At 43.5% G+C, this 27075-nt stretch overlaps 1 protein-coding gene across 1 annotated transcript; it reads left to right on the forward strand.

Moving 5' to 3' along the window:
* The first annotated feature begins 350 nt into the window (after positions 1-350).
* LOC121837180 lies at positions 351-26564 on the forward strand. The gene is made up of 5 exons (XM_042292722.1): positions 351-483; positions 5738-5808; positions 13447-13524; positions 23964-23999; positions 26445-26564. The coding sequence occupies exons 1-5, from the start codon at positions 351-353 to the stop codon at positions 26562-26564; spliced, it is 438 nt and encodes a 145-aa protein (XP_042148656.1).
* The last annotated feature ends 511 nt before the right edge of the window (positions 26565-27075 follow it).

A 27075-nucleotide genomic window follows, 5' to 3' on the forward strand; every position in this document is an offset into this window, starting at 1 on the left:
CCGCCACTTACGAAGGCAGCTCAGCGAATGACAAGGCCGAAACATATGTTTAGATAAAAAAAAAGACGCAGTCTGAGTTGTGACATTAAGCGATGCAAGCGTGAACTTTTGCATTGCTTAATGTCACAACTCAGACTGCGTTTTTTGGTCTAAAAATATGTTTCGGCATTGTCATTCGTTGAGCTGCCTACGTAAGTTGCGGTGATTGGCTCTCCGAGTGTTGTGCGTGAAAGTAGCTACCCGCACAAACATATTTTAGAGTGAATACATATTTAAGAAAAACACAGGAACTCGTTAGTTTCTTACAACACTTCCCGCTAAGCGTTTCGAGAACAAGGAGGTTGTAAGCCATGAAAGCTGCCTTGATGCACGGGTTGCTGATAGCAGCGTTCGTATGCATGCAGTTGTCCCAATACGAATCAGCAATGACACATGACGACGCCTTTTATGAGAGAGTTTTGGGAAGAGACCCCGGTATATGCGGTAAGTGTGACTTGGCACGAGATTTGACTGATATTTCTATCAGCGAAAGCATTTATGTTAAAGAAGTGGTGCAAGATTATTGTACTTTACGAAAATACCGTTTAGAATAAACCCCTGACGTTGATAAGCTATGAAACACGCGTTAGGTTTTCTCTTCACGGGTTGGTAGTCGCAGAAAAAATTAAAGAAAACGAGCAGCGTTCACACCCGTCAACTCCCAGCCAGATTAAGCGACCACGCTATCTGGAGCCTATTATATGCCGCCAATGTTCATCATAGCCACGCGCTGGGATTGGCACGCGCTGAGTTCCGCACATTGTTAGTGTTCGGCTGTTGCCGACATTGCTGCGATCAGACACGAGCCACCGCCCGTATGCTGGTCGAGTTATTGATTATCACGAGCCCAAATCAAGTGCTCACGCAGTTTTCGGGTCCAATCTATGAGCCGCATTCAAAGATCGTCACTCGGGGAACCATGCCGTTGATTTGCCAACACTGTGACCTCCGAGCTACGTCATCAAGTTTTGCGGAGGAAAGATTGAAAGAAAACGCTAGTTTTTATCCTTGAAATTAGACTGCAAGCATAATGTTTCTTCATTAGTATCGTAGCATGCGAGTATACATAGGTCCCTCTGGTGCAAGTAAGCTCGTTCAAAGTGAAAAACAATCAAACTGAATATTGTTGCGCCGGCCCTTTAAAAAGACCATGCAGCGATATTGGGTAGGAACGTTTCTCACTTTACTCAAGCTTACTGGCACTAGTGGGACAAGAGTACTCTCACGAAACGCCACTGTCCAAGAAACGTCTTTGTCACCGAGTAATTTCAAGGTTAAAAAGGGACGTTTTCTTTAAGTCTCTCCTTCGAAAAGCCTGATGACGAGGTTGGAGAGATCGCATTGTCGGCGTTGTGAACGATGCGATTCCCAGGATTTTGTCATAAAATTTTGGCGATTTCCGTGCCGACGATATTTATCTGCGGCTCATACGGTAGATAAGAGGACTGCGTGGTGCATTCGATTTGGGCTCGCTTCAGTCAATGTCTCGACATGCATTCGGGGATTGGCTCGCGCCCAACCGCTGCGACGACGGTCATTGCCGAAGTTTAATGCGTGGAACTCGGTACGTGGCTATAATCAACATTGGCGGCATATAATCGGCTCCAGGTTACGTGGCCACATGTTCTGGCTCCGGGTTGACCGTGTGAAGGCTGCCCAGTTTCCTCGAATTGTTTTCTGCATATGACATACTGTGGAGAAAGAAAAAATAAAAACGCTTATTTTATGGGTAGGGTTCGTATTTTCCGATAAATCTGAACTACTCCGAAAAACACTCGGCGTTAAAATTTTTGTCAAGTCTGATTTATCCGCAAGACTTTTAATTTCAATGTTTGAATGCGAAAAAAGGAAGACATTTACTCTAGTATTAAGGTTTTTCAGAGCTCCGGTCGAAGATCCTGAGAATATGCCACTCCAGCTTTCTTTCGAATCTCGGATCATTGAGAAAAGGTGTCTTACCGCTTATCTCGTCAAGGTTCATTCAGGATTCCACTTTTGGAGCACGACAAAAGCCACTTTTCCGCTTTCCAGTATACACCAGTTTTGTGTGCTTTTTAGAAAAAGAAGGGGATGCGTTTCTTTATCAGTGGAATCTATGAACCATAGATATTTCGTAGAAGGAGGAAAAGCGGGGGGGGGGGGGGGGGGGGGCAGTGGAAACTTCTAGATTGCACCCTTTACTACTCCGCACCTCACAGCCATGGGGTGAGTCCGTGGTTCTCAACCATCGATGTTTCGCGGACCTTTTGTGGATCGGCGGAGCTGATGGAGGACCCCGTCCGTGGTGAGAGGAGAGGAAGCAAGTTTAGGTTAAATATACTAATGATTTAATAAATGAAGATAACTAAGGGCTAGGTTAAAGTTAGCCTCTCTTATTGACATACAGCTTTTAAGAAAGTTGTATGTAAAAAAAAGGCAACTTTTATTTCCGGGATTGACTGATGAGGCAGGGCTTCGCGGACCACAAGAATGCCTTCGCGAACTCCAGAGGGTCCGCAGACCCCCATTTGAGATCCACTGGTGTAAGTTATGGAATAGGACGGGATAAAAAACAAGCTTTCCAGCGACAAGCTTCAGGAGTAAAGTGGTTTTGAGGTATCGACGCTTGTAGAAGCAAAACTTGTTTGCAAGGTTTATCGTTGGAGAGATTACTAGTGTCAAGGACAAGGGCGACAGCGCGTGTCCAGATGAAGAAATATTTAAGACACGTTTAAACCCGTATAAACGTTTCGTCTTAATAGGGAGCATTGCAAAGTTAGGGTTCAAATTTAGAATATTTGGTAATCTAATCAAAATGAACTCCGATAAACACAAGATTCTCAGCAAAAAAAAAAAAAGAAAAAAACTCTGAGAAAACATTTTTTGAGTAGGACGCAAAATCCCCTCGAAAGCACGTAATCCTGTTCATAGATTATGAATGTCAAAGAATAATTTGAACAATACTGAACGTCGAAAGCCTCTCGGATCGCCTTTTTAAACATTTGGAATCGGCATTGGTCTTACCCGAACGCAAAAAGCATTCTTCGTCAGATTTGTATGTTGACGCGCGAGAGTTTTATCTTTGTAGAACATGGTTCGCAATTTTTTTTCTTTGGTACATACAGCGCCCCCATATCTTACAAAAAGACGACAACTGATGCGAAAAAACACACAAACCACCAAACAAAAGCCCCCTCCCCCCTGTACGCATCTTTTGCTTGTGAAGCATTTCTTTCAAACGTGAGACGGAAGCTACATCGATACCGGCACGCCGTCGTTCAATTGCACGTCAGCCACGTCGCCAGAATTTTGCACCGGGGGGGGGGGGGGGGTCCGGCTCATGACAAAATGCTGTATGAGGGGAGGGGGCAGAGGAGGCCCCAGCAAAATGGAAGATTCTGAGGGGAGGGGGGCCGGGCTCCATGGGCCCCCCTCCCCCTGGGTAAACGTGCCTGCCTTAGCACTTCAATTCGTTTTTAGCCGGTATGCATAAACAGACATTTTCCGCAACAATTAACTGATATGTTTCGGCTTTCCAATCAAAGTACATTGATTTGCTGGGCTCAGCAGCGTTCCGACTGTCTTTTCATCTGAACTTTTCGGTCGCTGAGCTGTCGGCACGCTATCGTTCGAGAGATTAATTCGTTTTCAGGCGAGAGCATGAACAAACCTTTCCCGCAAAGCTAACTGTTGTTTCGGCTTTCCAATCTAAGTATCTTTATTCGCTGCGGCTGGGCAAAGCATTCGGAGCAGGGCAGCGGTCTGACTGTCTTTTCATCCCAACTTTTCTGTCGTCGAGCTATCGGCACGCTCGTTCGATAGATCAATTTGTTTTCATGCAAGACGCACGAACAAACCTTTTCCTCAACGCTCACTGATGTTTCGGCTTTCTAATCAAAGTATCTTTATTCTCTGGGCTAAGCATTATGAAAGGGTCAGAGCGGTTCGAACATCTCCTCATCTCGACAACTTTTCTGTCGCTGTGCTATCGGCACGCTACCGTTTGATAGATGAATTTTTTTCAGGCGAGATGCACGAACAAACCTTTTTCGGAACGCTAATTGCTGTCTTGGCTTTCAGACCAAATCGTTTTTACCTACTGTATTTAGCCCTAATCAACTGAAAAGGGGCAGCGGTCCGGCTATATGCCTTTCGTCTCGAGGGTCTCAGCAGTAGCGCAGCCATCTTGTTTGTTCACGTGACGTGAAGGAGCGCGAAGAAGTCGCTCGCGCTCCGATAAATTCTCGGTGCACGAAGAGCGCGCTCGAGTGTCAGTCTCTGGTGGCACTCCTGTCCGTTTAGTGAGAGGGGCGCCAACCTCTCGCGCTCCGGTTGCCGCAGTAACACCCTGGGGTGAAACCTACCGGCACACCGCCAACTCGCCGCTTACGCTCCCATTCTCCTTTTGCCGAGAGAACTTCCAGTTCCGGTGACAGAGCATGTCACGACTGTCAAAATTACGCCGCAGCTTGTTTTGCGGTAAGTTAGGGAGTAAGAAGAACTGGATATTTCACCGATTATTTTTTTTTGTATAAGTTAATAAACCGAAACTAAAACGGATGCCTGTTCGGCGTTCAGTGAACATTGAAGGTATAATATAAAAGTTCTTTGGGCAAAAGTAAAAAGGTCCCATTTCATGGTCCCTTCCCTTTCAATGAAAATTTAATATCAGGCAGCTTAAGTCACTCGCATTTAAAAAACAAAACACATGCCGTGGCGCGTTTCGAGCCCGTTATCGCTTAGCGACCAATGGGATTGCAGCATTAGTCCGTAAGAACGCCGAAGAACGAATCATGAAGCGAGGGGTATGAACATAATAGGCCAGGCCCCGCAGTTCTCAAATTGTCAGGGAATATAGTCTCTAGAACTTTAAGAAACGCAAGACGTGGTTATTCCCTAGAATCTTATTACAGCTTCGCAGACAATGCCACTGCGGCATTAGCCGGCAAGAACGCCGAACAAGGAATCTCGTGGCGAGAAGTTTAAATAAGCCACACTTTGCGTTTCTTAGGCCGTCAGTGGACTATGCGGGCAGAAAGTGAGAGAGAGAGAAGGAAACAAGAACGCCGATCTTTGATTTTAACGATTAGTGGGTAGATCTAAAGCTAGCTGCCTTTTTCTCTACTCAATGTTTGAACGCGTCCAATGAGTGACGAAAAAGTAGCTGGCTTTGAGTGTACCCACTCATCCTTTCAACCAGAGCTCGGTGTTCTGACGTTCCCGCGTGCTTTCGTCTGCTATCTTTCTTTTAGTTTTTACCCGTATATATCTAGAAGTAAATCTTGAATACGAATATCCAGAAGCTTGCATTTATTACTAAAGTTTACGTTGTCTAGATCTCATTAAATTGCATAAGTTGGAGTAGGCAGCTCTTAAATATTCGAAGAAAGTCATGTAATTGCAAAGCGGTTAAAATGTTCTGAACAATATGATGCAATTATATTAGTCTTCGGGCCGCTATAGAACGCGTCATCTTGTGTTATCCAGTGACTTTTTTTTTTTAAAGTTAATAAAGTTATCTCCTGAGCCTTGAACATTTGCTTTATGTTTTGCTGGTAATGTTGGACTCTGAAAAAGGACGCCTTACTTGTGCTATTAGTCAATGGCGTAATGCCGCTGTGTGCGACATGATGAATATGAAAGGTTCAGTCATATAATAGAGCTGTTCTGTTTTCATGAATTATAACTTAAGTTGCCGTCGTATTGTCTCCCCGAATAGGTGGTTGGTATAGAGACCGTAGCAAAACGGAAGACATTATGAAATGCGTTTTGAATGAGGTACCACACGCTGTAAGTACAGTTATATTATTTGGTACTCCTCCGCGAGCTAATACGGTACTTTACAATATTTGACGTAAAAATTCCATTTATGTGCAAGAAAAACGTCTGAAACATCCGTAGAAAATAAACAAGTTTATCTTTCCCAATTACTTCAATTTGCTTTAGTAACATTGCTATATATGTTTTTTTGTATAATTTATAGCACATATATCATCCCACTTTATGTTCAGATACCTCCCTTTTTCTCTCTCTCTATATATATATATATGTTTACAGGGTGTTTTTTTTTTAGCTTAACAGATTTGTTTAAATACAACCGTGAAAGTTACACTTATGCCGCTTATGGAGGTGAGTTATACGGCCAGGGGGACATATTATAGGGGGCTAATCGTAACGATCAGTCATCTGATTAATTAAAATTCGTTAATTAACTTTTTTATTAATGAAAATAGACATATGAATTCAATTAGAAACTTGCTCGGCGTCATCGAAAACCACTAAATCAGTCAGTTTCAGAAAGACTTTCGGCGCGTTAGAAGCGTAGTATTCTACTAAAGTTCCCACTTGTGGAGCAGGTACAAGGCTGGGGCTAGATAAGGGACGGAAAAATTGCGCGGGCGCCTTGTCGCAACCGCTAGCTTATGGTGAATTCCACTCGTAGATCTGGAGCGCTTTCCAAAATCCGCGAGGGAGGCGAAATTCCGCTCCGTGGGACCCGCTCCGAATCGACGAGGGGAAGATAAACTTGCATTTTTGAAGCGACCTCCCCCACACCCCTTCCCATCCCTTCTCCCTCCGCCGTACAAAATGGCCGCTGGTCGAACTTGGCCAGTCCCACCAACGCCTCAGCCGGCTAATCTTTACGACGACCAGTGACGACTGTCACTGCTTAGCTGCAGAAGTAACACGCGACACAGGCCGGGCGAAATTATACGTACCACGGCGCTCATGTCACAAATAACGAAGACGTCCGCGTTCGGCACCGTCACATACCTTTCGGCCGCCTCGAAGCAGCGGGGCACGGACAGCGATTGCCAGCGGTGGAGTTCAGATTTGTAGTACGACTTTAATAAACACAGAGGTAACAAACCATTACTTGCGCGGTCGTTGCCTTACCACTTCTTGCTATATTTCACGGGAAAACGCCGACGGAATGCAGTGCAAAAAGGTAAACAATCACTGGCTGCAGAATGAATAGGCCTAACCTTGCGTCTGCCTCCGGCTTTTCTGTCGTTCCTTTTCTCGTTCTTCCTCTCGCGATCACAGAGTCAGCGCTTACAATTTGCCACGCTCCACATTCCTGGCTTTTTATCCCTGATCTACGCGAAGTAGAAGCGTTGGAGCCGTCACAATCCAGAGTAAACAACCGACGCACCCGAACAGATCCAACTCCACGACCCGAGCGGCCCGCCAATCTCTCCAACCTCGCCGCGCATGCGCACCTCCGATTTAGACGGAAATCACGTGGGCCGCTCTGTCAACTTCCGGAGAGATCTGTGAAACCCCGCCGAGCAAGTTCGGCGGAGTTTGGGGCGCTCCGTGGAGCGGGCGCTGCCAGAGATCTACGAGCGGAAGATGACGAACTTGAGCCAGATCTGCGAGCGGAATATGCGCGCTCCAAATGGAGCGCTTTTGGAGCGCTCAAGATCTGCGAGCGGAATTCACCATTAGTGTACCTGCTCCACGAGTGGTAACTTTAGTGCACTGCTACGCTTCTCACGCGCTCAAAGTCTTTCTGAAAATTACTGATTTAGTGGTTTTTGATGACGCTGAGTAAGTTTCTAATTGGAACCATATGTCTATTATAATTAATTAAAAAGCTAATGAACGAATTTTAATTAATTAGCCGATTGATCGTTTCGATTATTCCCGAATAATATGTCCCCCTGGCAGTATAACTCACCTCCACAATCGGCATAAGCGTAACTTTCACGGCTTTTCTTAAACAAATCTGTTAAGCTTAAAAAAAAAAAACCCTATATATATATAGAGAGAGAGATAGATATATATACAGGGTGTATTTTTTTTATTCTTACACATTTGTTTAAAAAAATCCGTGAAAGCTACACTAATGCGATTTGTGCAGGTGGGTTATACGACCAGGCGGACATCATGTAGATGGCTAATCTTTGCGATAAATCGGCTAATCAATTAAAATTCGTTAATTAACTTTTTAATTAGTGGAAATAGACATATAGTTTCAATTACAAATTTGTAGAGCATCATCGAAAACCACTAAATCATCTGTTTCTGGAAGGATATTGCCGCGCGCAGGGTCACGGACTTGTAGAAAGTTCTCGTTCACTCTTGCTGCGGACATAACTATCGTTCATCCCTGTTTTTGTTGTTCTAGAAAGTGCTTGTTCATTCTCGCCCCGAGCGCGCTACGCTCGAACCTTCTCCGCCGAATCTTCGAGATACTGACTCACTCTAGATAAGAGGCCGCCCGCGACCTTGTCGAGTCAGTCTCGCCCCAGCGCTCGATTCTGCTGACACGCCGACTTCGACGCCCGCGACGCTCTGCTTTCTTCTGTTTCCTTCTTTATTTTTGGCACAAGTTCGCCACATTAAACGTTTATTTATTTCTGTTTATTTCTTGTTTATTGGTCACGACTCACCCCCCCTTGACAATATAACGCCGAGGAAGCATTTTACGGCGTTCTGTAAAAGCGTTCCATTTGGACGCGTTTCTAGATTTCGGTTTCTTATCGGAGCGCATCACCGCGCCCGCGGTCCTGCTTCCCAGTGGCTGAGACGCGCAACACACGTACTTCCCTCCATTCTACGAGGGAGGCGAGGAGGTGGCTTCGCGTCGCGACCACCGGGGAGCAGGATTGCGGGCGCAAAGATGCGCTCCGATAAGAAACCGAAATCTAGAAACGCGTCCAAATGGAGCATCATTACAGAACACCGGAAAATGCTGCCCCGGCGTTATATCCTGCTAAAAATAGTTGATTTAGGGATTTTCGATGATGCTCAGCAAGTTTCTAATTTAAACCGTATGTTTATCTTCAGTAATTAAAAAAGTTAATTAACGAATTTGAATTAATTAGCCGACTTATTGCAAAGATTAGCCGCCCACATAATGTCCGCCCGGACGTATAACCCACCTGCACAAACCGCATTAGTGTAGCTTCCACGATTTTTTTTAAACAAATGTGTAAGAATAAAAAAGAACACCCTGTATATATCATTTCAAATCGTGCCGGCAAAATGTGTCGAATTTTTAATTTCGCTGAAAAATATATATGTTATGGCGTCGGCTCTGAAAACGCAGTAGCTACAAACCGCTAGTTCGTGGAATTTGTTCTTCTCTACTTACGAATTTTAAAAGAGGCCGCGGCGGAAAGCAGTGTTTTTCACATCCGTCGGGGGTCGGATGTTTCGCTCGCTCTACCGCCGTGGATTTTCAGTCCACATTATATTAAATTTTTTCAAGCACTCTGTAAGTACAGGTGAAAGGCTCTATACCATGAAATAATTTTAGGCTCTTTGCTTTTTTTCTGTAAAAATGTCAAAAACGCCCCCTCGGTTAATTGTTGATGAACTTTGACAATTAAATACTGGCGATGTACTTCGGTTACATCAATATTTTTTTATGTCTACGGAGAGCCCAAAACACGCTCTTTATATATATTACAAAATAACGCATCTGTACGAAGTATCCTTTGCGGGACGTTTACGTTAATGTTATGCGAAAACCAAAAAGTAACAATTTTGAAAACAATCTTCTAAAAAAAAAACTTTTTTTTATTTTTTTAGGTTTTGTTAAAATGTAGATATGATAGCTGTCTACTTTAAAAGCAAGTCGAGAAAGTGTGTATTTTGTTTGTGTATTCTATATTTAAGCCTCAATATCGAAAAAAGATGTCTTCGTTTCGCAAGACCCAAGTCAGACATGGCGACCCGTGCGTTTTTATGAATTGTGAAAAAGTTTTCTTGATTTTTTGTTTGTGTTTTGTACTCAATTATAAACGTATTTTGTGGTATAGGATAGTTATTTATGTTTTGATAAGAGAGGGAAACATCGAGAAACGTATCAAATCAGCAGGCCTAGTAAACCTTCAATATCGAAGAGGCACAGACGTTGTATTGTTCTCATTTGTAAAATTTTCACTGTAAACTAGCATGACTACCTTTTAGCTCTCATATTACTAAGACATAGAAAGTCACCACATCATTGATATATTACATACAATTCTTTCCGAAATTAAACGCTATAGGGTTTGTTCACCGCACATCGCACAGATCACCAGGGAATGGCCTTTCACTTCCGTAATACACTAAATTGATGACACAGAGACGGTCCAAAACTCACGAAGAGATTGTCACGGAGTGGGTAAGGAATAAAAATGAATAAATATGAATAAAATTACCCAACTCCGATCTTAACAAAAATTGCGTTAAAAAAAAAGAAAAAAAGATTTAGGTCCGAGCGGTGGCAAGGTGATAGGTCCACGCCTGGTGGAGAGTCAGACAAAAAGATCAACGACACGTAGCGATGAAAAAAAAAAAGAAAAAGTTAGTCCGGACGAAACCACTCAGCTGCACACGGCAAGAACAAAAACCCACTCCTCCGGGCATTCACTAACCGGGACACAACCAAATGCGTGAGAACACGCTCTCTACAGCACCGTCAGGCCGCTACGCCATGGCGAAATAAACCCAACAAGTAAACGATGCTAACAAAAAACAAAACATTCCAAAAAAACGTTCAATAGAACCGCACCCAAGAAAAAAAGCTCAGCGGAACGAAAAAACACACTCGAAATAAAAAAAAAAAAAAGCTTTAACTGACCGACGCCGAGTCCAGTCCCACGACACTGAAGCCTGGAAGGATGACGGCGTCCAGATGATGCTTCAATCTATTCTTCACTTTGCTCCGCACAGCCACGACGGCTGTGCGGAACAGTGGCTGTGCGGCACAGAGTGAAGAATTGATCGAGCAGCGATGCGCGAGAAGATAACCGAGACGTAACATGCCTCGAGCTTCATATCGGGAGAGGAGCTTTCAAGGTATTTACTGTAGTTACTCGAACTTTTTTTTCCCCTTCCCTTTTTCAAAAGAACACGTCAGCCGGCGCCAACTTTTCATCTGGGGAGAAGTCCACTCTTCACAAACGGTTATAGTTGATAAGGAGGCTGACTTCGACCCAACTAGTCCCCGGGCTTTGCTGTTTCCAAAAGAGAAAACCCTTCGATACTATAAGATCCAAGCGAAGAGAGAGACAGAGAGAGAGAGAGAGCACGGCCGTTTCAATGATAGGGCACTCGAAGCTTGGGCAAAAACGCGGTATCGTTTCACGCGTGCACGTATGGCTGGTTTCAAAATTTCCCCACATCCCTAACGTAACCGGCCCATCTTCGTGTGTGCGTCTGCGGGATTGTTGTCCCACGACGTCGGTTTTAACCCTCACGCGGCGTTGTTTCGGCCGGCAGAACTGTTGTTGACCGTCAATATTGTAAAACCGTGGTGTCCTTATCCTCCCAGGCAACAGTTCCTTTGTTTTCCCTTCTGCAATACTCTGACCGACTGACTCCTCCTGCGCGGCTGTCACTGTTCGCCGCGTCAACGACGCATTCGTACCATTTCACTCCTCATGACGCAGGGTGCGCTGCTTGCTTTACTGTCACGGGCCGTGCTATCTAACACAACGAGTGCGAAAGGTCGTGGTCATCTGCTGGTTCCGAAGGGGCGGGACGTTCATATAGGCCAATGAGGGTCTCGAATCAATACGACGTCTGCCGATTTCTACACATTAAAATTTACGATGCTTGCTGGTCTGTTAAGAAGTGTTGCTTTCTCTTTTGAACTCCTCCAATATAGCTTGCCGCCTATAATAAAATTTAAATGATCAATAAATATAACAGGGTGGAACTACTGTATTTCATTTTTATGTGAGAACATTGAAAAAAGGCAAAAATATTTTCAAGTTTGTGAAGACGCGCAATGCGCAAGTCCGTTTCGATCCGTAATAACACGTTTTTCTACGATATTGACGCTTAAATATAGAACATACAAACAAAATACACACTTTCTCAACTTACGTTTCGCGTAGACAACTATCATATCTACATTTTAACAAAAAATAAAAAAAAGTTTGTGTGAGAAAATCGATTTCAAATTGGTACTTCTTGGTTTTAGCAGAACATTAACGTAAACATACCGCAAAGGATATTTTATACAGCGGAGTCATTTTATAATATGTATATAGAAAGCGCGTTTTGGGCTCTCCGTAGACATAAAAAGTATTGATGTAACCCAAGTAGATCGCCAGTATTTAACTGTCAAAGTTCGTTAACAATTAACCTAGGGGGCGCTTTTGAGATTTTTACAGAAAAAAAGCAAAACGCCTAAAATTATTTCATGGTATTAGAGCCCTTTACGTGCGCTCACAGGGCGCTTGAAAAAAGTTAATATAATGTGGACTGAAAATCCACGGCGGTGGAGCGAGCGGTACATCCGACCCACGACGGATGTAAAAAACACTGCAGTGCTTTCCGCCGCGGCCTCTTTTAAAATTCGTAAGTCGAGAACAAAAAATCCAACAAACTTGTGGTTTGTGGCTACTGCGTTTTTAGAGACGACGCCATAACATATATTTTTTTCAGCGAAATTAAAAATTTGACCCTTTTTGTCTGCACGATATGAGATGAAATCCCCAATATATATTATATATATATATAGGTATATAAACAAGGTGTCTTTTTAAGCTTAACAGAATTTAAAAAAAAGAGAAAAAAGCAAAACATGAATGTTAGATTAATGCAGTTTGCGCAGGTGAGTTATACGGCCTGGTGGAAATAGTATAGGAGGCTAATCGTAACGATCAGTCGGCTAATTAGTTAAAACTTGTTAATTAACTTTTTAATTAATGAAAATAGGCATATATTTCCAATTAGAAACTTTCTCAGCGTCATTGAAAACCACTAAATCAGTAATTTTCAGAAAGACAAGGCTAGCGCTTGCTGTAAGACACCCGCGCAATTTTTCCGTCTCTTATCTAGCCCCAGTCTTGTACCTGCTCCACGAGTGGTAACTTAGTGCACTGTTACGCTTCTCACGCGCTCAAAGTCTTTCTGAAAATGACTGATTCAGTGGTTTTCGATGACGCTGAGCAAGTTACTATGTCCTCCTGGTCGTATAAGTCCCCTGCGCAGACCGCATTAATCTAGCATTCGTGTTTTTTTCTTTTTTTTTAAAATTCTGTTATGCTTAAAAGAACACCCTGTATATATATTACGCCAACTACGACAGCGTTATAAACGCACCATTTGTTGCATGTTTGTAATTATGTCTATTGTTGCTCTGCTGCTGTAGCTTTGTAAGAAAGGCTAGAGCCTTGTCAGGCGACTGGTCGCCCTTTGCTCCAGCCTTTGAGACTTCTGATCTAAATAAAGAAATAAACACGAAACAAACATAGCATTTCATCGCATACTTAACATTATAAATGCCGAAGAGATATGGCTATAATACGTTTTGTTTTAAAACATATGTTCAAGCTGATCTCTGTTGAGCCACAGGTTTGTTCCGAAAACAACCCAAGTAATACAGAAAGTGCCGCGGCGCATATGGCGAACATTTTCCAATCGTTAATATATTGCATTTCGGCCATCTTACGTGGTATGCATATCTTCCTTATACAGGTAAAAAAACAATGGGAAGACTATATGGACAAAAATTCCCTAAACGTAACCGAACTCGCTAGCGAAATCTGCAACCTTGTAAGTCTACTTTAACTGCATGATATGTTCAAGTAAAAGATAAGAGTTCATGACAAACGAAGTACCATCTCCTGATGTCTCTCTGTAGAGGAATGTCGAAACATCTCTGCCACAGAAGCATAATTAGCGTAAGAAAAGCTAAAGCTTCATATTTTTTTTCTCATTAACAATTGTAAAGCTCTAGGAATTAGCTAGGTTGTGTCCGCAGAGATAGAGAGACTTAATTTTCTTCCCATGACCAGCACATGAGCACGATCGGAAGAGAAGGACGGCACGTACATTTCACTTTACCGCGCATATCGCTGTGACGACCGTAATATTTCAGGTAGGGACACGGGGTGACATGAAGGGGACGTTCAATAATATTCTTTAGGAAAGCTTCCCACTTTACGGAGGTTTACGGCCGCTATAGTCGTATCCAAGTATACTCGCACGCAACGTCACTGACTTGGAAATGTTTTTGTCGCCACGTAATTTCGCGGACGAAAGTGGACGATTACTTTCACTCTCTTCTTTGCAAAACTTGATAACGATGCTATGGAGACCACAATGTTGGAGTTGTCAACAATGCAATCCCCAGGATTTTGTCATCAAGCCTTGCGATCTCCGTGGTAACAAGATTTACAATGACACGAGAACTGCGTGAGCATTCGACTTAAGCTGGTAACAATCATTAAAAAGTTAGCAGCTTGGGGCTCACACTCCGAAAGCCCACACTTCCTGCGCATGCGCAGTGCGTCGCTCCAAGCTGCTTGGGGGACCCAAAGCGTTGGGGACCCCTACTCTAAAACTCGCGAATGCCATGACAAGCATTCGGGTAATGGCTCGTGCCCCATCGCTGCAACGACGGGAATAGCCACTTAACAACGTGTGGAACTCAGCACGTGTCCTTTGGTTTGCGAACCCCAGAGCGCGGTTATAAGGTATAACAAACTTCAGATCGCGTGGTCACTTGTTCCGGCTAAGGGATGACCGCTGTTCGTTTTTCTTGAAATTGTTCCTGCGACTGCCCCCATCACGTAGTATATATATACATATATATAACGTGCTATTTTAGGTTAGAAATGTAAAGGAATAATTTAATGCCATATTTGTTCAAAGTACAAAGGTTACTTAATTGCTACCGCATTCAATAACAGAAAATATACAGGTGAGCTGGTGAACTTTCAACGTTTGGGAAACCCGAGACCGAGAAATAAGAAAGGCGACAACACGAAAGTTTGTGCGTGTGCTCTCCCCATTTTCGTTCCCAGGCCTCGTGTTTTCATGATGCTGACGTTTCATATGATCCAACTGTTTATGCGGAAATTGAGTTCCGAAGTAAACTCCGTTTTTCTCATCGCAAATTGCGGAAAGGCTTTATTAGATCGCAGTGATAGGATATCCGCGCACCCGGTGGGGGATCACACATACCGTTTTTTTTTTTAATTGTACGATGCTTGTGTTTTAACTTAGTGCGTTTTAATGAACTGCATATCGTAACTATATCTAAATATACATATTTCAGTGTCGCCCTCAATTATAAACGGTGGCTCATGTCAGTTGACGCTACACAACATATATTTACTATATATGCGAGTTAAGGGGACACTGACGGGTATTTATGCTCACCGATATTTTTATTTGTACCCACTACCCAAAACACAATTTGCGGCTTAAAATTTGTTTGTTCCCCCCGAAAACCGCAGGCCGTGAACTGACCAGTTTGAGTCGCGCTCAACCTCTTCTTGATCGTCGCGTGCAGTGCAAACACGCGTACCAAGGTTACTCAAATTAGTGGGTGATTTAAGGCATACACTCAATAATAAAAGTAGAAAATATGAAACTTATTTTTGTGAGTTCGAAAAAGCCGCAAACGCGCTTGTTGAAAACAAATGTTGCACAGATCACAGCGAGTACATTTACATAATCTAAATATGGCGACATACCGGGGGCTGAACGACATGATGGCAACGCACGACGGACGAACGTTGCGGCGGACGTGGGACCGCTACTTCGGAACTGTTGTTCGCGGTACCAGCAAATCGATCTTCAAGCACAGAAAAGCGATCGGGACGAAGTGCAAAACAGTCACCGACTGACGGTTCACTCAACATCGTCGTCTGCCTTGCACAGCCAGAAAAGCGGAGAAAAGCGGAAAAAAAAGGACGCGGTTGGGTGTAGCTAGCCACGTGACCTCGGGCAATAACTCTCTCGCTCTAAATTTCTCCCTCCTCCTCGGTGCACATTGTCCACATGTCGCAGCCATGAGCCTCCGTGCTCATATTTTAGAGCGCAGCTCTTAGACGCCCGTTTACGGCTTGAGCGGTGTCGCCGTCGCCGTCGGCGTCGGCGTAATTTCGCGTTGCATTATGGGTAAATTTCCCCACTAAATTTTGCGGAAAAATTTCCCCACTAAATTTAGCGGAAAAAATTTCCCCTAAGCCTAGCGTAAAAATTTCCCCACTAAATTTAGTGGGAAAATTTCCCGCTAAATTTAGGGAAAAAAATGAAAGCCGTTTACAACTCTCTGAAACTCCGAATTAGAGCGCAGCTCTTGAGGAGGAGGAGGGAAGGGTACAGAGGGTTACGTGTTCTCGGGGGGGGGGGGGGGGGCGGGGTCACGTGACCTAAGGGTGTAGTCACATGACCTTGGGGGGTCACGTGACCTCGGCGAGGTCACGTGACCTCCCAGGTCGCGTGACCCCCAGAGAAATTTTTCCGCTAGATTTATCGGGGAAATTTACCCATTATGCACCGCACGGCTACGACGACGGCGACGCCGCTCAAGCCGGAAACGGGTGCCTGAGAGCTGCGCTGTAAAATTGCATGCCAAATTTAGCGAAAGATTTCCCCTCCAAATTTATCGGAAAAATTTTCCGATAAATTTAGCAGAAAAAATTCCCCGCTAAATTTAGCGGGGAAATTTCCCCGCCAAATTTAGCGTGAAAAAATTTCCCTAAGTGGGATTAAAGGAAAACGGGCATAGCCTCCTCTCGTTACCTTCCCCTCCTCTTCCTCAAGAGCTGCGCTCTAATTCGGTGTTACAGGGGATTGTAAACGTCTTTCATTTTTCGTTTCGGTTTCGGTTTCGAACAGTGTGTCGAACCGAAGCCTTTATCGGTTCGGTTCGGGCTTGGGTTCACCGCTTTCGGTTCAGTTCCGGTTCAGATTTGGGGAGCAATAATAACGGTTTTAACTGGTTCAAACCGGTTTGAACAGGTTTAAAACCGCTAAATTGAGAATACATTTTCCACGCTCTTTCGGCAACAGGTACTATTTCCGCCGTCAAACGAGTAACTACATGTATATAGTTTTTCTATCGTTCATATATTCCACTTTTATTTTCAGGTACCAAAAATAATAAATTACATTATTATTTAATCTTGTCACAACAGTAAAGAAAATCTAGATTAACATACAAAACGTCGTGTTCAATCGACTCAATTTCCATTTGTTTACCTCTGTTACACATTTTACCAGAATCGAAAGTTTGTCACAAGGTGTGGTAGGCCACCTAGAATACCCGTGCTCGGTACAACTTCGCGTCGCAGTATTCAAAGTTGAATTGTAGTTATGCTCTTGAAGTAAGGTATTAATTACAGTGCATAAAATCATAGAATGTGCACTTGTCGCCATATATATTGTGAAATATAGTTTACGAAATACGTTTCACAATATATATAATCATAGACGTAGAGTATGGGAAAGGGGGGGGGCATCGGAGCTTGTGCCCCCCCCCCCTAAGTGAGATCCGGAAAAGCAGAGCCCCCCCCCCCCCCCCCCCCCGCCCGGGCCATGATCCTTACCGAGAGGCTGTTTACGTGCCATGTAACGAGCTTCTAGTAGTGGCAGGTACACAAATTAACGCCCACCTTGCCTTTATTGACAAAATACATAGGAAATGGAATCCCAGCGTGTTACCGTTCTGGCGAGAAGGTAACGCGCACCCTCCCCCCCCCCCCCCCCCCCCCCCCAAAATGGAAAGTCTACGCAGCTGTATATAATGACGAGGCCACTGAGCCGAAGCATCAATATTTTCAAAATGTCGAGAAAGTTGTAGGACCAGCCCTTTCGGTTTACCTTTTATAGAAACTCTGGGCGGCAATCACAATGCTTGTTTTCCTGACCATTATTTGTTTACACTCAGCAACGTACGTGATGCAGGCGAAGAGTCAGACAGAAAGGATTGATGGAAATCGTTCTCTCCAGTTTATTGGCGACGTGCGCGATCGAAAGCGTCGCTGTGGTCGGCCTTCCACGATTGGCCCAAAAGCTGACTATGACGTCGGAAAGGGTATACCATCGACGGAAATAAGAGGAATGAAAGAACTTTAATTTCGACGGTGTTGGCAATGTTGCTTTAAGAGCGCAATGATTTTAGGCTTCCACCATGCTATTTACAAACACCATCGAACTTGTTATTCGCAAGGTAATGACGTCACAAGGGGGAACCATAGGAGGGCGCCACCAAAACATCTCGCCGCTAATACGCACCCTGGTACTCAGATTGAATCTGGCCTAAAATAGCCCGTATTCAAGTGTACATTTTCTTATAGTACAGGATAAACTAACATAGCCTGGCTGTTGAGGTTTGGTTTTGACAAGATTCCAGTCAATTCAGTTCGCGAATGAACATCATCCTTTCTCATTTATTATTATTTTTTCGCTAAATAGAACAAAGTGTTCTATTTGTCATGGTAGCTTCTTAATTGGTCGCTTTCTGACTGTCTGTGTGCGTAATTGTCAGAGTTCCGCCACGCCTGTGTCCTTTGTTTTAACCAGCCCAATGACGCATAAAATGGCTAGCTGTTCATTACATAAAAAAAGCAATAACCGATTTCTATATGTTTGAGAATTTACATATGTGTCAGGAACATTGTTATTTAAATCGCTTTTAAAACCATATATTTGTTTAAGGCTTTCCCAAGTCACTTATACAGTACTTATCGAGGATAAAAACGCCAAAAACGATTGGCAGAGCATCTTTCATATAATTTGGGGTTGCAATTACTTACGAGGTATATACGTATATTTAAGGGTATCGGCGCTTTACTTATGTTGTGAAATGTCCAGCCAGTAATTAAATATATTTTATTATAACCATTAAATTTCACTCTATAAAGCTTACATACCGCTCGAGACCGGCACGGGAGGGCGATACTCGAAAATGTGCAAGCTGTTAAGGTCTGCGGAAACGTGCTTTTTTTTCTTCTTTCTTTTCGCTGCTTGGCAATGTGAAACCCCGGGTCGAGGGGTTTGCCAAAAAGGACTTTGAGCTCTCATGATAGATCTGAAGGCAAATATACAAACTGTGCACAAAGAGAAAGGTAGTAAATGGTATTCTTCAGAAGAATCAGATAGACAATGCCTTACGGAAACAAATACGTAGAAATGTAAGGATATTCATAATTACACATAAATAGCGTGAAGGACCGATGATGATTCTTATAATCCTCACACGAATCCCATTTGGGCAACGGCTTGCACGAGCTCGAAACTTCGCGAAATACATCCTTCGGGAAGCTAATGTTATATTCGGTTTTAGATCCACTTTTGTTGGGCCCTCACTTTACAACTCTATGCTTCATCAGTTATGAGCTTAAAAATTTGCTAAAGCTGCTGTATATCATCGCAAGACTACTAGGCATACTGCGCAACTTTACAATTTGAGAAGCCAATTTTGCTAGTGTTGCGAATATCGCAATTCACCAGGAAACTGAACTTTTTAACATAGTTCGCACTTGACGTCATCGCACTTTATGCTGGTGGTCACTGTGATTTGTTGTTGCTGAAAAAAAAATCAAATCGGGTGGTGCAAAATGCACGCTGCAGAAGGTCACGCTCAGTGCCACCCATGTATTTGAGAGGTATAAACTATGCTTGCTTGGTGCAACGTCGTGAGGAACGACGCACCATAAAAACTAACTTCTGACAGGAGTTTTTTTTTTGTTTTTTGTTTTGTGAACAAAGTAGTTTCCGGGGCCACGCTGTACCGAAGTTGTGGGGCAGAGAAATCTTTACCACACTGTATGTTTTTAAAACTATCCTCCCCCTCCCCCTTTTTTTTTCTCCTTTTTCATTGCTCCTCCAGAGAATACTTTTTATTCCTGGGGGGCTGCCTCCACCTATAGTTCGACAATTTCATTTGTGTCAGTTGTTAACAGTAATCACCCATTGTTTTTATTTGGCACCCAAACACTGTGAAGTTTAAACAAAATACGGAGGTGGTTGAGGGACAAAACATGGGTGTACCAAAGACTTCTTCAGAATTTTGTAGTGGTATATTAGGAGATCCCTGGAATATCAGCAGCGGGAAATATTTTCCCTAGGATGTACCTGGAATATAATTTTGGCCCACATTGGTATCTCCGTGGGTAATACCCCAAAATACCCACCAGAAACCGTCGGGTTCTCGTCAGTAACTCCTACGTTCAGTTCCGGGATATGCCCACCTGACCCCATGGTCTGTTGCCAATAGTAATGTGAAAACATTAACTGTCCCATGAAGCGAAGCCGGCGTTATCTGATGTCTGTAGCAGCGAAAAACGGCACATAAATACCGATTGGCAGAGACAAACGGCACCTAATTACCCATTAGCTGAGCGAAACGGCACCTAAATTCCCATTTTAGCTGAGCGAAACGGCACGTAAATTCCCATTGACTGAGTGAAACGGCACATAAATTCCCATTGGCTGCAAAGCAGACGCGCCTCAGAAAAAATAAAACAGAAAGAAAACCACAGCAACGCAAATCCGTCGTCACGGAAGCCGTGGAGCCGGCGGGGGTGCCGCGCCTGCGCAGCGGGGGAGTGTGATGTCACGGCCGGAGCACCATGGGAAAAAGGAAGACGTGGAGCGCTGCTTGTGGGAATCCGAACAAATTAAAAGAACACTGTAATTTTGTCAGGATAGCTAGCTGGGCTTGTTGGTGGCTCGACATATAAAAAAAAATCACAAAAAAGACGGGACACATATTAGAAGACAAACACAGCCTATGTCCTGTTTCTATCTTCTACTTTGTGTCCTGTCTTTTTTGCGTCTTTTTTAATATGTAATTTGATCAACCAATAACATTTTTCCATAGTTAGTTTCTATCTACCACGCTGGATATAACATATTTGCTGTTATAGTTTCGCATTCCATATAGGCTGGATCAGTGGAGAAAAATCTCCCAGGATTTGTACCACGAACATACTTTTGTGGGATCTCCCATGTATCGTTAGGATCTCCCAGAAGCTTCCCTTGCGGGATGTTTTGGGGTTCAGAGACCCAGGTATGTCCTCAGAACTCTAATTTCCCGGACGGAAGGAAGATTGGGATGTTCTGGGGATTTATTCACGACATTCTGTTCTGTCTGAGATCGTAGTATTAATACGTCGCATTTAGTCCTTTCAACGCATACATTCTTGAGGACAACTTTCTGAGGCAATTCAGCAACAACAAAAACATATTTGGGTTCCTCATCGACGTGTAAATGTAAAATTAGTCATGCAAACATTTCGTACTTTCACTAAATACCGCTAAGAACTATTCCCTGACGTTGATAACTTGCAAAAACACAAATTAGTTTTTTTCTCCAGGCACTGGCAGACACAGAAGAAATGAAGGAAAGAAAGAGCTTCCAACCCCTCCTCAACTCGCAACTAGAACAAGCAGCCACGTGCTCTGACGCAAAATGTATACCGTCAGTGTTCATTGTAGTCATGCACTCGGATATGGCAAAATATAGAACATGGGCTGAGCTTCAGACATTGTTAGAGTTCGGGGCTACTCTCATATTTGGTTGAACATGAACATGTTTGGCGATGATCATTGTCATGAACCAGAGCATTCGAGTGCGTCATGCTATACGTGACTCACGGTGCGAAGTCGTGATGTCATGTGACGTCACGCTGTCAACAACGCTAAGAAATATAGCGACGTTCTCAATTTAAATTGACGTGACGCAGTGAGTAACATGACGACATCATGTGACGTCACAGGACCATATGAGGTGACTTTGATTGACAGCATGCCTTGACACCATGACGTCACGTGACAGGTGACACATTATTAAAGTGACCATAAAACGATTTTGAAATCGAATTTCATCCACCTCACGTCCTAAAAGGTGTGAAACGAAAACCAAAATACAAAAATAAAGAGGCAATGGTTTATTTTCACAAAAGATGTTTTGAAAGAAAAGCGGACTCGTTTATATCTTCTTTCCTTCGGAAGATCTCTGCTTTTTCACTGCGATGCATCCGCGGTGCCAAACCACCTGAGCCAAATCCACGTCGGCCATTGGATAAAGGCCTACCTCACCAGCATTGCGATCACAAACAATAATTAGTCGGTGAATGTTATTTAGAAATTTTGTTAAAGAATAACCTGATCTAAATTTTTTAGCATAATCTGCGATGTGACGGAAATTGGCGACTTTTATAATGCTCGGAGCAATGCACCATCTATCGTGTGGTAAACGAAGCAAGAGAAAGCTAGACTGCGCCTCCGCCGGTCGCAGTTCCTGCTATCTGCTGAAAAAGAAAAAAAAAAAAAGAAAAAAGGCGTCGGTGGTGATTTTTTACGTGGTCAGCGTTGTGGAAGCTCATCGTTCCACGTAGACCGTTATCCTTGACTGAATTCTTGTCGTGTGTAGCGATGATAACTCAGCACGTGCTTGTACTCGTGCGAGTATTCGTGCGACGATGTTGTGGTGGCACCGTCGAGACAGCAGGAACGCTCGTGCCGTCGTGTTTGTTTACTTCGACTACAGTGGTGCTTTCTTAGCATTTGTGTCCTCGAACATCGCCTGAATTTCTTATTTTGCGCTTTTCATGTGTGTGCTCAAGTTAAAGGTATGACTGGTGCGTACTGTATCTAAACGCGTGTACGAAGAATGCGAATTTTGGCACGTCTTCATTACCGGAAAAAAGTGATTAGTGTTACCATTCCTGAACTCTCGCAACGTCTATGTCATCACGAAATCAATTTCTACGTTGCTATATTGCGGCTAAGATCACATCGTCTTTTGCAATCGTAGAAATGGCGTGTCGAGAATTTTACTATCGGTAAAACGGTGTGTTAAAGTCGTGATCGTCCAAGACGGCGTGAGGCATCTTTTTCTTTTTTCTCATCCAATCTGGCCTGCGAGCCCATCCTGACGAAGTAAAAATTAATAAGCTCGAGCCGATAAAAAGCTCTGTCCATTTTCTGCTACGCCAGTGAGTGGCATCGCGCCCCCTTCTTATTAGAGGCACCGCGGAAACAGCTGACGGTGGCGGTGAAAAAGTAAACAAAACTAACACAAAGTCGTCTCGGAATGCGTACAGCTTTTCTTTTTTATTTATTCTATGCAGCACAGGACAAAAGACTCGACTGTGGACTTTCCCTTTCCCATGGGCTCACGGCCCATGGGAAAGACAAAGTCGACCAATAGAATCATCGTCTGTGGCCCCGGCCAGCTAGACAGTGTCTACTGGCGGCGACCCTCTTTCGTGAAGAAAGCTATCGCCGCGACTGCTGCGGGACTGACGACAGAGGCTCTCGTTCACACATAGCGGTGACCTGTTAAGCAGGTCACCGCTAGGTGTCTACACATCGAGTGTTTCTGCGTTAGCGAGGTGGCTCTGTCGCTTGGCTCGGCTTGGCTTGGCTTGGCTGAAGAAGAGGGGGTGTTCGATGAGGCCGGAAAGGGTGAAGGCGGGTCGAGAGAGCCATGCACGAAAGGGTTGAAATACAACAGATGCTAAATGCGCTTTCCTCCGCGACGAAAAAGGAAAAACAAAAGTAGAAAAACGTCTGCCCTTCCTCCGGCACTTTGCTCCGACGGAAAACGTTTTGAGTGCTTGCTTTATTTATTTTGTCGTGTCTAAAGTGGGACCCAACCTCCACACATGGTCGAACCAGCTGTAGTGTTTGTTCACAAAACAGGGCTGATTTTTTTGTTGAAAGTATTTTTATCGCTGCAGATACTTTTCAGTTACTTAAAAAAAACGTATTTAAGTTATTGTCACGGCTAATTAAAAATGATATCGAAATGTAACGAGTTACAGTATAGTGAAAAAAGTGTCGCGACACTACCCAAAACTATTATTAAGCCACCTAAAAAAATGTGGGGTGTTAGTGTTCCTTAATTTAAGCATCCAATTTCAGAACACCAACATATTTCAGGCTAACTAATTTAAAACGGAAATGTTTTACGTTGGGACAGGTCTATTATATGTAGTTTCATTGAAACAAGCATCATGCATACAGGTTAAATGGAGAGTCACTGAAGTGCCGTTGTCGGAGTTTTTCTTGGATACTAGTTTGAATTGATTGACAGGCCGAGTAAACATCTTCAACCAGCGCTCGTTCTTGTAGTCATTAGAAGTAGAACTTGACGTTCTATCCCGACAGGATTACTTGCTCCTGTTTCTTGTGTGTGGTTAGTCTGTAACTGCCTGATAATTAATGTTTCATTGGTTCCTTCACAGACAACAATAATGCCTAGCAGCTTCGTTTGGTATGGGGTAAGTTTTCGTTGCAATTTCTGCAGCATTGAGAATTGATAAACACAAATTTGCAGCCTGTGTATTTATATAAGTACTTTTATGACCCGCGTTTGTGTATTAATACTCGTCGTGATAATATAAAATGCCAAAATGCACAGCCAATGATACCAAGTGGCCATATGTCCCTTAACGGTAGGCCACAAAGCAACACTGCGATTGCATGGTTCTGCATCATTTGCAATAGACTACTTCCATAAAGCCCGGCATGCAACACGGCGCGCGTTGCACTCTGGGGACTAGTTGGCCAGGGAGGAGGGTGGCATGGTTTCGGTTTCGATCGACACGTCAACAAGAGATTGTTTTCTGGTCCCGAGAGCGTCATTTGCTGTCTCTAAACTAACCTAAATGGCCAGACCTCGAAGCTTTAGCGCAAGCCTGAGACGTAGAGCTTGTCTTAGCACATGCTTGTTGTATTTTTGTACTTGAGCCTTCCTGTTAGCGTTTCAATCGACGTATGTGGACGAGCCACTGCTGGGAATCTCGACGCTGCGAAGCTCGGGGATCTTGCTTGTGTACGAATCAACAAGCTGCAGCAACCAATAAGTATGCGTACATCGAGCTCGCGCCTTTACATTAGTGTTGTTGATCAGGAAGTTTGTTTGTTTCGTGTGTCCACAGACGAAATATTACTTTTTGCAATTACTGTTTTTCTTAATATGCCTGAGTATGCGAGGTAAAACTCGGAGGCGCCATTGAAAAGCTCAATTTTAACACATTTCTTATTTCTTATCTGTACTGACCCGCAGGACCGCACGAAGTGAAGTCCGGACCCGCTTGCATTCCACTAATATTCAACATCGCGTATGCGCATAGAGTTATCCTGCAATCATATAGGCAAATTCGCACGTACAGACCGTTTTAAGAAAGCAAAAGTCGAGCACTTGTGGGAAGAATGTTGCACCGTTCGGTCTGAAGTGCGCCGGACGGACATGAATCCCTATGCGCACCGCATAGGGGTTCATGCCCGTCCGGCGCACAGTGCGACATTCTTCACACTAGTGTTCGAACGAATTCAAAGCGCGTTTGACGGTTGCTAATGGCCATAATATTTTTTATGAGTTTGTTTTCTTCCTGCCTGAGCATGCCGAGATAATTTCAGATACGTCGTTCAGACACAGATCTTGGGTGTCAGTAAACGCTCATGTAAAAAGGCTTAGCGAGGAGTATAGGGGACGCTTGTTAGGGCCTCCGTCGTAGCTAGCCAATCTCAGCGTTTGCGAGAAGGAACCTTCTATGAGCATAAAAATTGAGTGGGAGATATATGATGACACGAGGAAGACATCATAGTAACTTCTGTGCAGTAGTGAGGTCGAATTTACTGCGTTTCCTTAAAAGTTCACGCGTAAACGCTGGGCTCAACTTTGATACCCTGTGAAGATGCGGCTTGCTTTTCGCCCAATGAAGTAGCAAGAAACGGACATTTGGCAAACAAAATACGCGTAAGGCTCCAGATGAACAAATTTCAGTTCTAGTTCACTGGTACTAGACGGGATTATTGAAATTGAGCTCAAACATGCACCCGTGGGGTGAGGTGACTAAGCCACGACTTAACTACGTTCGCTTGCGCACGCACAATATCCGGTGTTTCGGGAACCAAGGAAAAAGCCCCGGTCTTCGTTTTGTATCGCTCGAGAATGAGTGTATTGTACGTTCGTGAAAAGTCACATAATCGAAAACGCAAGCAGCGCGTTCGGTCGCGGCGTGATAGCATGAGATGAAGCTGCTCAGTCGAAACCGAAACTGATTGGCCAACTAGTTCCCAGAGTGCACTGCGTGGTATTTCGCCGCGATGGGGCGCGTCGGTTTTGGAAGTAGTCCATTGGCGGTTCTGGAGTATTATTGGCTGCCAAGATACAATGCGATAATTGGGGGTTGTCCAGATGCTGTCGTTTTCAAGGTATAGGTTGAAAAGGCTGCGCTTTAAATAATATTGATTCTGAACCAATAAACTGAATAAACTGAATTAGTAAAATGAGAGACGCCACTGATGTTCCCCGTATAATTTATAATTTGTCCCTTTTTAGGTTTTATTATATTTGACCTTAACCAGTTGGTTTGATCAATAGTCGTGCATGAAATATGACAATCGCAACGAGTTGTGTAAAATAAGTGGCAAGTTAAAAAATAAACTTCTGAATTGCTCGAAAAATTGCCCACTATATTACTCTCTTAATTACAAAACAACAACTAGCATTGACTGGGTAATATTTTCCCACAACACGTACACTACATGACATTGAAAAGGAGACGAATCGAGCACCTGCCTTCTAAAGCCAAATTAACAAATGATATAGAAAATGCAAAACAAATAGTTATGCTTATTGTTTCCAATTATCTTTGCTAATTCTTACCACTAGAGTTACAATGTCACGTTGACCTTACAAAAAACAAATTGTTTTTCAGGACGGCGTATCGACGAAAGAATACAATGACCTAGCCGAGAAGGCTGGTATTGAGTGCACAGCAAAAATAACCGGCTGGAGCAGCGAATCCCGCCTTGTGGCTGCACCTTCCCAGGTGTGATATCAGCCATATGCTCACAAAGCATGCTGAGTATTGCTAAAATAAATGAAAAAGAAAAGACACGGCTACTGAGCAACACGTGCATTAAAAGTATAAAATGAATGTTTCTAGTATCTCTTCCCATACGAATAAAACTAAATCACAAATAAAACTCTTTTGTGTGGCAACGCTATGTTTGGTGAAGAATTTTAAAGCAAGCAGAATTTTTCATAAAACAGTTATAAAGAGAGCATTAGTAATAATATAATCAATAATTATAATAATAATGAATGTTAGGTTGTATAAACGGGGCAATAAATTAAACGCACACTAACGGTGCCATATGTGCTTGCATATGTACTTTTTCCTTTGTGTTGTTCGCCCACGTAACGACATTCTACGAATAAAGGTTATTCACAGGTTCATCTGCATAAACTCGTTTTAGCCACTATTATGTAACTTAAAGTAGATGTTTCCCGTGAAACGTTCGAACGCAATCAATTGTTCTCACAGTAGCGATTAAGAGAACATT

This window comes from Ixodes scapularis, unplaced genomic scaffold (assembly GCF_016920785.2).
Source record: "Ixodes scapularis isolate PalLabHiFi unplaced genomic scaffold, ASM1692078v2 PGA_scaffold3__209_contigs__length_174095766, whole genome shotgun sequence".
NCBI classification, from domain to species: Eukaryota; Metazoa; Arthropoda; class Arachnida; order Ixodida; family Ixodidae; genus Ixodes; species Ixodes scapularis.